The sequence below is a fragment of the Schistocerca serialis genome, chromosome 8 (assembly GCF_023864345.2).
Source record: "Schistocerca serialis cubense isolate TAMUIC-IGC-003099 chromosome 8, iqSchSeri2.2, whole genome shotgun sequence".
Taxonomy (NCBI): domain Eukaryota; kingdom Metazoa; phylum Arthropoda; class Insecta; order Orthoptera; family Acrididae; genus Schistocerca; species Schistocerca serialis.
The window spans coordinates 206,555,907-206,572,711 of NC_064645.1; the positions used below are offsets into that span (position 1 = coordinate 206,555,907).

At 42.0% G+C, this 16,805-nt stretch overlaps 2 protein-coding genes across 3 annotated transcripts in view; one reads left to right on the forward strand and one right to left on the reverse strand.

The window, feature by feature from the left end:
- The window catches only part of LOC126416499 (cyclin-H), a 79,866-nt gene extending 65,428 nt beyond the window's left edge, over positions 1 to 14,438 (forward strand). For both annotated transcript variants that reach the window (XM_050084240.1, XM_050084239.1), the window contains exon 3: positions 12,452 to 14,438. In XM_050084240.1, coding sequence (XP_049940197.1) covers positions 12,452 to 13,111 — 660 coding nt within the window. In that variant the 3' untranslated portion in view covers positions 13,112 to 14,438. The remainder of the gene's footprint in view (positions 1 to 12,451) is intronic.
- The window catches only part of LOC126416920 (cilia- and flagella-associated protein 45-like), a 155,313-nt gene that overhangs the window by 63,874 nt on the left and 74,634 nt on the right, over positions 1 to 16,805 (reverse strand). The gene's annotated exons all lie outside the window — the stretch shown is intronic.

Below are 16,805 nucleotides of genomic sequence, written 5' to 3' on the forward strand. Positions count from 1 at the left end.
GTAATTCCAACCAAATATCTAAGCTTCTGGGATGTAAGGCCTAGGTGACTACCCAGTCGAGGCTCAATTGCATAACAGCCTTAACTGTAATAAGGGTGGTTACCTGCTCCTATGTAATGGAGGTGGACCCTGCAGAGAGCCGTGAAGAGTGAGTGTCATGAAAGTGCAGAATTATATGAGGAGAGTCAATGGCAAATTGGAACAGTTGGCAACGTTTATTCTAACATTTAGTACTCCCAAATTACCGGAACATATTCTTGCAGGCTATATCCACCTTAAGGTATGCCCGTTTGTTCCTAATCCCATGCGATGCTATAAATGTCAAAGATTTGGCCATACCACTATGGGATGTAACGGGAAGGCTACTTGTGGCAATTGTGGATGCTCCGCTCAGTCAGGGACTTCTTGTACACTTCCTTCGCAAAAAAGCTGGGAAAACGATGCAACCACCAGTTTTTGCTTCTTCTTTTGCATCAGCCCTTAAGACAACAATAGCTAAGCGTGATGCTGCCACAAAAACTCAGACCAGAGATTCCAGTACGAGCACATGCACATGTTGATGTACCTATGGGGGAAACACTCCACTTGTAACTGATGTTGTTTGGAAGCCCAACATCAGAAGCCAACTAAGCCATCGCCACAACCCAGGCAGCCCTTCCTCCTGCCAGTGAAGAAAAAGTCCTTTGAAAAGTAGTTCTAAGTCCAAGAAAGTGGTAGGTAAACCTTTGGATCGATGAGCTCTCTCACTTTCTGATGGTAACTATGCTCTTGAGGAAATGGACCTCCAATTGGAGGAACTAGAGAGCACAGAACCGGCTAACGTTCCCCCTGACGCCCCTGGTAAATCACTGCCTCCAAGGAGAAAGAAAAGAACCACCATCGCTAAACAATGGCTTCCATAGGAACTTCTGTGTTGCGGTGGAATTTGAATGGATATCGTTCACATTTGGAAGAATTGCAGCTACTGGTCCAGGATAAACCTTTATGCATCTGCTTACAAGAGACACATCTTAAAGTCACACACACACCTGCATTACAGGGCTACCACATATACAGGAAGGACGATACTACTGGAGACAGGGCTTAAGGTGGAGTGGCTACTTTCCTCGATGGCAGATGCCACTCCTCTCCTGTCCGTCTTACCATGACCATGCAAGCAATTGTGAAAGTTCTTGCACCCATTACTATCATAGTGTGTTCCTTGTACCTGTCCCCAAATGACGTTTTGGATGCGGACGCACTGACAGACCTCCTCCAGGCACTCCCACACCAGTTCATCCTTGTGGGAGACTTCAACATGTGCTGTGGGGCTCAGTTACTGCTTGCTCCAGAGGTCGGATGATCGAGCAACTCATCCATTCTGAGAATATCTGCCTTCTGAAAGCAGGTCAGATGGCCGGCCGGAGTGGCCGAGCGGTTAAAGGTGCTGCAGTCTGGAACCGCACGACCGCTACGGTCGCAGGTTCGAATCCTGCCTTGGGCATGGATGTGTGTGATGTCCTTAGGTTAGTTAGGTTTAAGTAGTTCTAAGTTCTAGGGGACTTATGACCACAGCAGTTGAGTCCCATAGTGCTCAGAGCCATTTGAGCAGGTCAGATGACTCACTTTTCCACAGCTACAGGGTCTTTTTTGGCTGTTGATCTTTGCTCTCACTCCCCAGCTATTGCAGACTCAGTTCAGTGGGAAGTGGCTCCAGATTTACATTCTAGTGATCACTTCCCAGTGTGACTTAGTCTGCCACCTAGGACGGTGGCCAGCAGAAGACCACGCAGGTGGGTGATACAAAGGGCAAATTGGTTACAGTACAGTCGGCAGGCTATTTTTGAACAAAAGGATTGTGCACAGGAGTCGGTGGCCCACATCACTCTTGAGATCCAAAGGGCTGCCACAGAGTCTATCCCCAGGTCTAGTAACCATCTCAGACGACGGTCTATACCTTGGTGGAATGACGACTGTGGATTGGCAATCGGTCAGACAGACAGCTCTGCGGAACTTAAAACAGTGTCCAGCTACAGACAATCTTCATACCTTCAGGTCTGTGAGAGCACATGCAAGGCGAGTGATCAAAGAATGGAAGAGGGATTCCTGGAGGGGATTCATGGCTTCCATTAACCAGTCCACTTCCGCTGTTCACGTTTGGGAATCAATAAGACAGATTTCAGGCAAGGCCCCTTACGGCTTTGTCAAATAATGGGGTCTTGGTGGACACGCCAGAAGACATGGCTCACATTTTAGCTGAACACTTCTTTACTGTCACTAAGTCGTCCAAACAAGCTCCTGCTGTTCAAGTCTTCCAGAACAATTTACAAATTACAATGTGGAGTTATATGGCATTCTGATGGCACTGGAGAGGGTTCACAGACATCACCGTACAAGTTTTTTTGTCTTTTCCAACTCTCTTACTGCAGTGCAAGCACTTCACCAAATGTACCCTGTAGACCCGCTGATTCAGCTCATCCACGACTCCTTACAGCAGCTCCAATGCCGTGGCAAGGAGGTGATCTATAGCTGGGTACCTGCTCACGTTGGGATACAGGGTAACAACATGGCTGACAAAGCTGCCAAGGAAACATGTTGGGATGGTGCCGCCCATCAATGTCCCATCCTGTTTCACACCATTATCTCATTTTCTGACAGATGCATCATGTGTCAGTGGGAGACTGAATGGTTGCAGGTGTCAAACACAAACTACGGTCACTCTAGTCGACCAAAAGGGCTTGATGGACTTCGTGTCAGCCTCGCCGCTGGAAGGAGCTTTTGCTTACCGGACTGCGCATCGGGCATAGCCCTTTCACACATGGCTTCCTCCTCCGGTAGGAGGATCCACCATTCTGTGAAGTTTGTGGTGTGCCGCTTTCAGTTCAGCATATTGTGACTACGTGTGTCTTGTATACTGATATTATGGCAGCCCTTGGTCTGGTTGGAGATCTGCCCACCATCCTCGCAGATACCGATACCAGTGTTAAGAGAGTGGTGAAATTTTGTGAACTGTCAGGCCTCATCCCTAAACTGGTGGGGAAGGGCAGCAGACTTAAGTACGTTGTAAACTGTTCCACATGTGAGGACAGCCTTCGTCCCCACCCATAGATTTCATGTTGACTTTTCATCAGGGTGCTGATGACCACGATGTCGAGTGCCCTGTCAACCCAAATCATCATCATCATTCTTTTTGACAACAAGCTTACTTGGTTGCCCCATGTATACCTTCTGAAGCTTGGCTGTTTTTGTAAACCCAGTTCCCTTCACTTCCGTGCCCACACCTCATGGGGTGTGGATTAGTCAGCCCTTCTCTGCCTTTATCAGGCTTTAGGTCTGTCTTGTCTGGACTGTGGTTGTCAAGTTTATAGGTCAGGTGCATCTTCATGATGCTCCTCTTGAACCCAGTTCACCATTGTGATGTACGTTTTGCCATTGGTACCTTCCACATAACCTCTGTTGATAATCTTCCGGTTGACGATGAGATTCCTCCCCTTTTGGTTTGAAGGTCCCATCTTCTGGTTTCCTAAGCCATCACTATCCACTCTTCCCCTGCTCACCTCTCATATTCTATTCTTTTCGCAGCTTCTGAACATCTCCTGTCTACTGCCCACCCTCGAGTGGGTTTACTAGGTGGGCTCTGTCTTGCTTCTCTCCACTGTTGTTTTCATCTCTCCCGCTTGGCCTCTTCTCCTTGTCCTCTCCCAACTCCCCCCCCCCCCCCCCCCCCCACCTTTCGGCCCCCTTGATTAGCTTCTCGTCTCTAAATTCAGATGGATCTCTTCCTGAGTCCAAAAGCCTCCATCACTCCAGTGGTGTTCTGTTGTTTATTCTGCCTCCTCTTACGAGAGTTTCAGGAGCCCACTGTTTAATAAACATCATGCGATCAAGGAGACTCCCCCATGTAGTGTTCTTCCTCTGCCTCTCCTGGCAGCATCTACCATCATCTGCTCTTTTTGTATTGGCCATACTAGGTTGACCCATGGTGTTTCTTTTTATCCACAATGAGCCACCCCTGCCCCCTTTCCCCTTTGTAGGTGTGGGGACTCCCGGACCCCCGGCCCCCCCCCCCCCCCCTCTCACCATCATCCATATTTTGCTGGACTGCCCCCGTCTTTTGTCTCTTCACACTAAATTCTCCGTCCTACCTTCCTTGTCCCAAGTGTTAGTGAGCAACCCTCACATGTTATGTCTGCCCCTCAGTTTTTTTCATGAAAGTGGTTTGTCCTCACAGGTTTAAAACCTAGAATTTCACTCTGGAAATGGAGTCCATCAATTAACGTTGTGTTTGATGCTATGGAGGTGTCGACCTTGCCTCCACACTGGCTGGGTTCTCCCCACATTTTCCCCTACATTTTGACGTCTTTTGTTTCCCTCTTTCTTGTGTCTTCTCCCCCTGGTGTTGTCTCTGTTGTGTTTCACCATGGTATGGTGTAGGCATTGGAAAGGGTTGGTGGTGATGCTGGTGCCCCAATGCATGTAGCATTTCTGGGATGCCCCTTCTCTCGCTTCCCCCTCCCCCTCCTTTCCTTTCCTCTTTCTGCTGCCCCCAAGTTCCTTTTACCTTTTTGTTTCTCTGCTTCCCCTTCCCTTCGACTGGACTGTGCTGTTTGCGACTGGACTGTGCTGTTTGCGACTGGACTGTGCTGTTTGCGACTGGACTGTGCTGTTTGCGACTGGACTGTGCTGTTTGCGACTGGACTGTGCTGTTTGCGACTGGACTGTGCTGTTTGCGACTGGACTGTGCTGTTTGCGACTGGATTGGACTGTGCTGTTTGCGACTGGATTGTACTGTGCTGTTTGCGACTGGATTGGACTGTGCTGTTTGCGACTGGATTGGACTGTGCTGTTTGCGACTGGATTGGACTGTGCTGTTTGCGACTGGACTGTGCTGTACTGTTTGCGACTGGACTGTACTGTTTGTGTTGTTCCTCCCTTGGTATCTGTCACATTAGATCATGAGATCAATGACCTTGCTGTTTGATCCCATTCCCCAATCAACCAACCAGTCATCCATCCTTGTTGAACCTACAGTCTACATCAATGTGATTACTCTGCTGTTCACAATAAAGTGCCTGGCAGTGAACCACCTTCATGCTGTCTCTCTACCATTCCACTGTTATCTGCATTGTTGAGGAGTTCAAGCCACCTCTCTCAGCAAGGTCCATCATTGCCTAACCAAGACTAACATAAATGCAGGCATTGAGCCTAAAACCAAATTTTTAGACCAGGATCCTGTTTAACATTGTGTGTGTCATGACCATGGTATGTGAGTAAAATTTTGTTCTAGTGGTGAAAACTGGTATAAAGGCAAGTGGTTATTTGTGGAAAAAAAAGTGCTTATTTACATATTTGGTATTTCTCACTTTTTTTCCTGTACAGTTGACAAGAAACAAAACAAAATACATTCTCATTTTACCTTTTGCATTAGTACTTAAAAAAATTGAAGAAACGACACAACCTAAAGAGTTGAAAACTGATATAAAGGCACTTATGAATTGTCATCAAAATAACATAATGTATACAGTTAATAAATCACAACAATTTAGTCAAATCTGCATTGTTCTTAATAACTGCGGAAATCCACTTAGGCATTGATTGTACAAGGGCAGTGATATCTTCTTCTGAGATTGAGGTCGCTTCATTAGAATTACAGTTTTCATGTCAGCCACAGCCTCAGACTGTTGTTCATTGCAATAAACACATCATGCTACGATTCCCCACATATTCTCCATGGGATTTAAATCCAGACTTCACGATGGCCAGCTCAGATATGGAATTCCTTTATCTTGAAACTGCAACTTTGTCTTGGCAGACCTGTGCATCCCAGGATTATCATGTTTGAATATTACACTATCATATCAAATTTCTCAAATATATGAACCAGTTCAATTTCCAGCATTCCTGTATAATCATCAGACTTCCTTTTTTGGGCAACCATGCTATGTTGGACAGGCTTTTGCAGAAAATGTTGCCCAGATCATAATGCTGCCACCGCCAAAGTTTCTACTCATCCAAATGTGTTTTTCTGTATGGAGGCCATGCCCCTAATACTGAAAATCATCTGGACCATTCAAATTAAGCCTTTTCTCGTCACTGAAAATTACTTTGTTCCGTTTTACAGTCCACAACGTAGTTTCTGCAATCTTCAGTCAAGCCTCCTTATGCACATTGTTTAAAGGTGGCTTATGGAGCTGTTTCTTGAATGCTGGATTCATGTCTTGGGCTAGGATTTATTTAATGCATTTGGCAGTGACTGATAATTGCAAATCAACCACTATTTGAGAGGAACACAAAAACTGTTGACTTTTTCTTTATGCAGAATCAAATGCATATCTGATTCTGACAGTTCCTGTGTCTTGTCATATTTCCCGTGTTATTATCAATAACACAATACAAATGCCCTAATTTCTTAGCAATCTGGCAATTAGACCGGCCCTTTTCTTTGTACGTCTTAATACTTGCTTGCTTATCAGCCGATAGGGGCCCCCAAGCTGTAACTGTAGCGAACTAGTGACATTCACCACTGTGTGCGTCTTCTAGCAGACCTGCCTTATACCAGCTTCTGTCCCTTCTTACCCAATTTTTAAGTACTCAACTTAATTCTAATGGTGAAATGAGAATGTATTTTGTTTTGCTTTGTTGTACACTGTACAGGAAAAATTCGTGCAATACCAAATATGTAAATAAACATTTCCTCCCCCTCCCCCCCCCCCCCCCCCCAACGGATAGCCTTGTACCGTTATAATAATTTCCACCACTGTGTATCATTCAGCTGCTGTTATAGGACGTAGTCATCAAACACGAGCATCCCTTGCTGGGGCAACAGCAACCATTGTAATTAATATTTAGATAAAAGGCCACAAATTGCTCTTGAGATGCAAACATCATCAGATCTGTGCAGACTGCAATGTTTTACAATCTCACATAAAGTTAATCGCTAAACATCAGCTTACAGCACGTCAAAGGGTAATGCCTCCATATCAGAACCAGACGCAAATTGGTATGATTTGGATCTGTAATATTTACCCTAAGCTTATTGGTCAGGTGTATGATTAAAGCACAACTGAAAAAGTTGCAAGACTTCTATGGGAATGTGTGTCATGTTGATATGTACAAACCATTTGTTAACACACCTCATTGAGAAAGCAGAAAAATTTATTCACATTGAACTTGCATGGCTCATGTATCACATTTTTCATGTTTATTTTGTTTCCCTTAATCATTTCCAATTCTTCTGTTGCATTTAACAAACCTTTATCTGCAGCATGAATTACATAGATGCTATCTTAAATTTTCCCACTATGGTATGCTTGGTTGTTTTTTAATGTTAACCTAATGCTGCACAGTTGGAACTCAGGTTACAGTTTTCTTTCTAGCATACATAAAACTGTCATCCTGTCTGGCTGAAATGTGCTTCCACAATTGATTTATGTACACTGTCTGCTGGTTGTATTTTTCTGTATCTCTGCATTTCAAGGTGTATCTAAGAAAATTATTAGTCCAATCTACGACTTGTATTGCCAACCTAGGAAAATATTTTGCTCTGCAGTCATCTACAGAACATTTATATGTATGTACAACATAAAGTTTATTTTTCACTTGAGTTCTTGTCTGGCTTTGTTTTGCTGTCTTGACATTTTCATTTGTAGTGCAGTACAATTTGATCTTCTCACATTATTGATAAGCATTTGTAAATGCAATCTCTTTGTAGCATGTAGTTCTTTGGCTCTTACCTAATAACTGAGGGACAACTTTAATGTTGTGTGCAACACGAAGTATAAATATGCCTATTTGTGTTGTCCTGTGTGTTTGGAGTTACTCCCATTTAATCAGCTATCAGACATTTTGAGGAATTTGATTGTACATTTGGATTCATTTTCAAGCATAAACACAATTTTTATATGTGTTGGCTAAGTTTTATTGTTTACGTCATCCAACTCCTGTTTAGTGCCCCCAAATAAAACTATACTGTCATCTGTGTAGCAGCAGTAACACAGTATTTTCTGTGGCTGTAACACAGAGATAATGACAACGAATTGGGCTGAATGAATGAGTGAGATATGGCAAGTAGGGGTGGATGGATATGGGTGACTTTCAGTGATGGACTAGTGGGTGTGAGTGAGTTACAGTTAGGGGAGCTTATGGAAGTTAGAGGTGAGTTGCATGTTAAAAAGAGTGTGAATATATTTGCATGCCAAAATTTTTTACGCAAATGTTTAACACACACACACACACACTTCTCTTTGAACTTTGTTTTCATGGCACAGAAATAAGAGGTAAGAACTGAAATAGGCTTATTGAGGAAGTAGCCATGTAAACTCCGACTCTTGTAATTGTACACACATCAAAAAGTTTTGCATCACCTTGGTTCCGAGAGTTCCAGAACCTGTACAGAAAATTGGAATAGAGATCAACATAAACATCATTTCAGCCCTTTTTATTGCTCATGAAAACCACACATTGCATGTTGTACCACCATACAGCAAGACCTTCAGGGGTGGTGGTCCTCATTGCTGTACACACCAGTACCTCTAATACCCAGTAGCACATCCTCTTGCACTGATGCATGCATGTATTCGCCATGGCATACTATCCACGAGTTCATCCAGGCACTGTTGGTCCAGGTTGTCCCACTCCTCAACGGCGGTTCAGTATACACCCCTCAGAGTGGTTGGTGGCCGCGTTGTCCATAAACAGCCTGTTTCAATCTATCACAGGCATGTTTCATAGGGTTCATGTCTGGAGAGTATGCTGGCCACTCTAGTCAAGCGATGTCATTATGCACAATGAGGGCAAGAATTGTTGTCCATGAAGATGAATGCCTCATCAAATGGTGCCGGTATGGTTGCAGTATCAGTCTGAGCATGGCCATCACGTATCATACAGCCATTACGGTGCCTCCCATGACTGCCAGCGGGGTATGTCGGCCCCACATAATGCCACCCCAAATCAGCAGGGAACATCCACCTTGGTGCACTTGCTGGACAGTGTGTCCGAGGCGTTCAGCCTGACTGGGTTGCCTCCAAACACTTCGCCAATGATTGTCTGGTTGAAGGCATATGAGAGAGACTCATCAGTGAAGAGAACATGATGCCAATCCTGAGCAGTCTATGCGGCATGTTGTTGGGCCCTTCTGTACCGCAATGCATGGTGTTGTCGTTGCAGAGATGCACCTCGCCATGGACGTCAGGAGTGAAGTTTCGAATCATGCAGCCTATTGCGCACAGTTTGTTTCGTAACACAACATCCTGTGGCTGTACAAAAAGCATTATTCAACAAGGTGGTGTTGCTGTCAGGGTTCTTCCAAGCCATAAACCGTAGGTAGCGGTCATCCACTATAGGAGTAGCCCTTGGGTGGCGTGACAGAGGTATGTCATCGACAGTTCCTGTCTGTCTGCGTCTCCTCCATGTCTGAACAACATCGCTTTGGTTCACTCCAAAATGCCTGGACATTTCCCTTGTTGAGAGCCCTTCCTGGCACAAAGTAACAATGCAGATGCGATCAAATCGCGGTATTGACCATCTAGGCATGGTTGAACTACAGACAACATGAGCCGTGTATCTCCTTCCTGGTGGAATGACTGGAACTGAATGGCTGTCAGACCCCCTCCGTCTAATAGGCACTGCCCATTCATGGCTTTCACATCTTTAGGTGGGTTTAAGGACATCTCTGAACAGTCAAAGGGACTGTGCCTGTGATACAGTATCCACAGTCAATGTCTATCTTCGGGCGTTCTGAAAACTGGGGTGATGCAAAACGTTTTTTGATGTATGTATTTTGGCTGCATATTTTCTGGCCATTTTTGGAGTGATCCAAGAGATGATGACACAGTGCCAGAGAGGAGCTGGACATGAGAGTCTGCACCACAGCTACTGGTCAGCAGGAAAGAGGTATAGCTTGCAGATGTGTGTGCTCGCTCTGATAGATGGAGAGAATGTTCAAATAGTCAAACCTTTTCTGTTGTGTCTTTAGTCACGACGACACTGCAGTGACTTCTTTGAAATTTAGTGATAGCAGTGGCCAGATTCCATGTTGTATCTAAATTAAATTGACTATTGCATTTATTTAGATATTCAGTTGATCAAATGGCTTTCTCAAACATTGAGCCCCAAAATAGTGAGGAGGAAGTTAAACAATTCATATCACTAGTTCTTAGAGTGATCTGGATGTGTACAATGTTTAATCACTGCTGACTTTTCTGGTTGTAACAAGTGAGTGCACCACTGGTTTTCATAGCATGTGTCACAAACATTTAGTGTTGTTTTATCAGTACATAAGCTGCTCCAACTCTCACAAAGAATCTTGCATGCAGACACCTTTTGAAGCGATAGGTCATTCTTCACAGAAATGTGATGGACTATAGCCTTCATAGGAGGACAGAAGATCACTTTGACAAGATGTTTCTCAAGGATCTGGCCTTCTTTGAGGAAAGAGTTCTTGCTTACAGCAGAAATGTACTTGACTTCAAAGTAGAATTCTCATTATCCTCACTGACTGTATTTACATTCTTAGTTTCATGTGAAATGTCTTGCGAACTCGTTGCTGGGAATATCCATTCATTCAAAAATGTTCTTCAGATGTAAGAGTTCATCCTGCAGGGAGTCTTTCCTCAAAGATAGAGAAACACTGTGTCACTTATCTTCTGCTCACCTATGAAGACAGCAGCACTACAGAATTGGTATGAATGAGAACATGTTACCTCAGGAAATGAGTGCTCACCAGATTCATTGTGGGAGTTGGGACAGTTCATCTATTACTTAAATATGAAATGTTCATGATGGATGCATTGGACACCTACATTAATATCCACGTGCTACAAGTAGACGAGTCCAGCAATGATGGAGCATTGTAGAGATAAGGGCTACTTTATGAGTTACAGCAACATGGAAATTTTAACTTCCATCTCATTGTTCTGGGACTTAGTGTTTAAGGAAGGCATGGAGATTCAATTAGCAGAACATTTACATAATTGCAATAGTACTGTGGCAGAAAGAAATGAGGCCAGGATATCAGCAGAAGAGCAGCAATTTGGACAGCCGATCTCAAAATTTGACGGATTATTCATTACACCATAACAACCTGAAAATATACAAATCATGTGATACCTGGATCACTAATTATTGGTAGAAGCATTAAGAAAAGGTGTGAAAAATTGAAATTACATTCAAGGAAAGGTACACAGAAACCTCTTTTCTCCATGTGCAATCTAAAGAACACATAAATACAAAGTGTTAACACTATACACGAGGGTAATCCCAAAAGTAAGGTCTCCTGTTTCTTTATAAGTACTTACACCTGTTTATTTCTACAATGGTTTACATCAGTTTACAGCTTGAACATGTTGCTATTTTTCGACATAACCACCATTTCTGTCGATGCATTTTTGTAGACACTGTGGCAGTTTTTGTATGTCATGTCATACCAGCTCGCCACCATGCTATTCAGAAAGTTATGAACCTCTTCTTTCACCTTGTCATCGGAGCTGAATTGCTGGGACTACAATTAGTGCTGACAGGTACTGAGGGACTCTGAAAAAACTCAAACGGGCAATTCAAAACCGGAGAAGAGGAATGTTGAGTAAGGGCGTACACATTCTCCATGACAACGCTCGCCCACACATCGCTCCTCAAACCTTTGCTCTCCTGCAACAGTTTCAGTGGAATATAATGACCCATCCATCCTATAGTCCTGACTTGGTGCCCAGTGACAGTGACTATCACCTGTTCCCTAGTTTAAAATAACATTTGGCCGGAAAGCGATTTGTCTCGGACAACGAGGTGAAAGAAGAGGTTCATAACTTTCTGAACAGTATGGCTGCCAGCTGGTATGACATGGGCATACAAAAACTGCCACAGCATCTACAAAAATGCATCGACAGAAATGGTGATTATGTCGAAAATAGCTAAATGTTCAAGCTGTAAACTGATGTAAACCATTGGAGAAATAAGCAGGTCTATGTACTTATAAAAAATAGGAGACCTTACATTTGGGATTACCCTTGTAGAAAACAAATTGGTTACTAATTTAACTAATGTGAGGAACATACATGAATAGAATGTAAGTAGATCACTGCATGCTGCACTACATTACTATATGGGTACGGATTAAGTGTTACTGGATGGTACTTGTGTTGTTCTGGGGAAGACCATAAGTGCTCCTTCCTCATTAGTTTAAAAGGTGACTGTGCTGTGAAATGCAGTATGGGAATCTGTATGTAGTCAGCGTCTTCTGTCTTTATTCTATTAGTTGTTTTTGCCAGGTTATTCAAGGTATTTATTCTTTTTTCTTCCATGCTGTAAAATATGCCCAAGTAGGAAGCTGTTTAGCTAAATCCCCTAGTGTTAAGTTTTTGTTATTTGCTGCAACAGGCTTATGTTTTAATAATTCAATAAATGTTGTGAGAACTGGTATCCATATTGTTTTTTAAGTTGAACCAAATTAAATAACATTCATGTGTTGAATGTCTTTCAGGTAGAAGAATTCAACGTGTCAATGGCACAGTTTGTGTCAAATATTAAAGGAGATCGTGAAAAGGCTGCTGAGATAATCCTAAACAATGAATTGCTGTTGATGCTACATCTTAACTATAACTTAACTGTTCATCATCCATTCCGACCTGTGGAAGGCCTGCTTGTGGACATTAAATCTCGTGGTAGTCTACGTGACCCAGAGAGACTGAGACCAGGAATTGAGGAAATGTTGGAACGTGTGTACCTGACTGATGCTATCCTCCTGTACTCGCCATCACAAATTGCTCTAGCTGCGATACTCCATGCTGCAAGCAAAATCAATGAGAATCTAGATTCATACGTAATGGATATTTTGATTGGCCCATCTGGTAGGGAGCACCTTTCGGGTCTTATTGAAGCTGTCAGGTGTATCCGTTCTTTGATCAAGTGTATTGAATTACCACCAAAAGATCAGATGCGTATGTTGGAGAAGAAGTTAGAAAAGTGTAGAAATCAAGCCCATAATCCTGATAGTTATGTGTACAAGAAAAGAATGTTGGACATGATTGATGAAGATGACGATGACGACGAACGGTACCTGTACACCAAAATGATCCGTGATCAATCAGCAAATGATGAGGCACTATTGGGTGTCTCAAAAGTGCATTCACCTGCAGCTTAATGACTAGCTTCCTTTTTTATTTATTAATACATGTTTTTATGCAACCAGATACTTATTTTTATGCAAGTGTAAATTTTTGTTGTTTTAATGTTCTGCTGCAGGTATATTTTTGTAATAAATGTGGCTACAATCTTTATTCATGTTTGTGTGCACGACATCACTGATGCATATGATAGCTGGTAGCTGGTAAAAATACTTAATATATCTTATTTCACAGTTTTCAAATCATTTTGTCATACACACAAGATGTACCATATGTGTATTATTCCATCTGCATTGCTACGAGTATTATAATTCAAATAAATAAAAAGTGCCTTGTCTCAGACTGTGTGTGTGTGCAGTAATTAAAATAGTCTTGTAGGATTGTAATCAAATTTGGTTACATAAATTTGTACCAAAAGTTTTATATGAAACTGTTAAATCAATATACCCTGGACAAAATGTCATCTTCATGGTAAATATGTATTCAGAGAGAGAGAGAGAGAGAGAGAGAGAGAGAGAGAGAGAGATGAACATGCTAATGGCATAACATTTACACTGTTTTCTTGTCACATTAAAAATGAGATATTGCTAAATACACAAATTGTTCAGTATTTTTAACAGACAATAACTGTTGAAACTAAATTATTTGCAGATGTGACTTATCTCAACTACTAAAAGATAAAATACCTGCACAAATCAGTTCATATAATTCATAAGCCAGATTTGAGACTGAAACAATTTGTGTATTCTTTATTTTTCCATTACATTCCAAAACATGTTTATTTTTCTTTTAATTGGACAATATGCAGAAACATGATGCTTTTGTGAGAAAAGAAGTAGCTTTTAGTTTTAGTTTATGTAAATTTGTATGACAACACAAGGCTGTTAAACAGTAGAAGCTCATACTGCATAAGTTCCAGTTGTTTCAGTATTGTGATACTTAGAAATGAATACATGATTTTTAAAAGGCTGAAGATATTTCTTTTCATAAATGTATACACCTGTAAACTGAGACTGTCAACAAGCAAACAAACAGAAAAGATTACTCTTAAATAAAAATAAATAGACTGTAGTTACCAAAATAAAAAGTTGCCAATGATTAACATCAACATGAATCAAAAGATGTTGGTATCGGCTGTCTTTTTCTTAAGTGCATGCATTCATAGCCAGTGTGGTTTAAGTACCTGAAGGGACATTAGGTTATTGCCTGATTTATGTTAGGATTGGAAAAGAGTTTGAAAGTAATGTAAATAATTATTTATTACTCAAATGTTTAAGTACTTTACCATTTTCATCAGCTTTTAATGTATTACTGAAGGTGTAAAATAAATCAGTGGTTTATATATTTTGATTTTTTTTTCTGTATCAACTTATTTGGATGGTTCTCACTGTTTCACTTTATAACAAAAGCCAACTGATGGTGTCGTTATTTCAAAGCTGTTTTCTTTTTAAAAGACAGTATGAGCAGTTTGCGAATCAGAAAGGCAAACTAAAGTGTTTACGTATGCTTATAAAAAATAAAAAAATGTCTTGAGGGGTGCATACAAACACAGAAAATAATTATTTCACTAACAGAATAAAAAAGCGTGAATTACAAGTACATATACAACTCCTCAATTTGAGACTGACAGCCAAAGAGACTTAGTAGATCAACAGAAAATCAAAATACAAAGTAGTAAATCATGTACTACAAAAGAAAAATAGTCATTTTAAGAGTGGAAAATGCCTAACAAAGACCAACCTTACAGGAGGGACATGTAAAAGGTTTGAATAAGCTCCTTTGGGATAGGAATATTACAGAGAAGTGGTGGTCAGAAAAAAATTACCAGAAGATAAGCTATAGTAAATGTAAAAATCACCACATCTTTTGTATTTTGTTCTTCCTCTGGAAAGCTGGAGATGCATGTCAACCAGTCCAGTTGTGCCATCTCATTTTCCTTTGACACTGCTCCCTTCATCCAGCAAAAATTTACATGGTCATAATAAACTCAGATATAAAAGTTTCAAATCTGAGATGCATCACTGAAGGCAGAACATTTTTAGAATTTGCTGTCAATCGATATACTACTTCTCTACTCAGAAGAATTGCACTTTAGTGTCTTATTATCAGCCAGTGTACACTACCTACCATGCAGTCATTATATTCAAAACAAAGGGTCATATATCACCATGTGGCTGTTGTAAGTTTTGGTAATGACTGTGAATGAAAGCACAGTCAGTGCAATCATCCAGTCCCTACCTATATGTGTTGCAGGTTTTCTCATCAAATTTCATTGTGAAATCTCACTGTATCAGATGAGTTGTAGCGTTGTGTTGTTGCAGTGTTTCGAAGAGTTTCCTACTCCTCATCTTCAGGCAAAAATGATGAGTAGGAAACTCGTCAAGGTGAAAATGAAAAGTAAGGAACTCGTCAAAACATTGCAACCATACAGTGCTGTGACTTGGCCGTTTTTTGTTTAAATGAACACTATATGAATGGATCATTTTAAAAAACTCATTTACTAAGATTGCATTAATGCACTGAATTAAAAAAAAAAGTTGTTTTTATTTATAAGGTAATAAACATATAATAGAACTACTACAATACTTATCTACACTAATGCTCATACTTTAAGGATAATGCTGATATATGGTGAAACAATGCTCTGGTGGACAGTTTGTGGGTTTAAATCACCTCGAGGTATGACTATGCGGTGCATTTGACCTGCGGTTCTCGCACGGTGGCGCTGGCAGCAGTCCACATACGCAGATGTGTGGTGCGTGTCAGAGTATGGTGCAGCAGGTAGGTGTGCAGACATTTTCTGACATGCTAATGGTAACTGTGTGTTGAAAATGGCTCATAGAACACTAATTGAGGACGTTATGAGGGATAGAATACTAGGGTGACTGGAGGCTGGTCAAACACAGCAGGTCATAGCATGGGCCCTGCATGTGCCACAAAGTGTGATCTCAAGATTATGGCAACGATTCCAGCAGACAGGAAGCGTGTCCAGGTACTACAATACAGGATGTCCACAGTGCACAACACCACAAGAAGACCGATATCTCACCATCAGTGCCCACAGACGGCTACGGAGTATTGCAGGTAGCCTTGCTCGGGACCTTACTGCAGCCACTGCAACAGTTGTCTCCAGACACACAGTCTACAGACGACTGAACTGACTGGGTTTATTCGTCCGGAGGCTTGTGAGGTGCATTCCACTGTCCCTGGTCACAGGAGAGCCCGTAAAGCCTCGTGTCAAGAACACAGTACATGTTCACTGGAACAGTGGTCACAGATTATGATCACAGACGAGTCCAGGTATAGTCTGAACAGTGATTCTCGCTGGGTTTCCATCTGGCGTGTACCAGGAACCAGATACCAATCCCTTAATGACCTTTAAAGGGACCTGTATGGAGGTCTTGGTCTGATGGTGTGAGGTGGGATTATGATTGGTGCATGTACACATGTCTTTGACAGATAAACTGTAACAAGTCAGTTGTATCGGAGCGTAATTTTGCACCAGTATGTCTGCCTTTTCAGGGGTGCAGTGGGTCCCACCTTCGTCCTGATGGATGATAATGCGTGGCTCCACTGAGCTTCCATTGTGGAGGAGTACCTTGAAACAGAAGATATCATGCGAATGGAGTGACCTGCCTGTTCTCCAGACCTAAATCCCATCGAGCACGTCTGGGATGCTCTCGGTCAACGTATCGCTGCACGTCTTCAAAC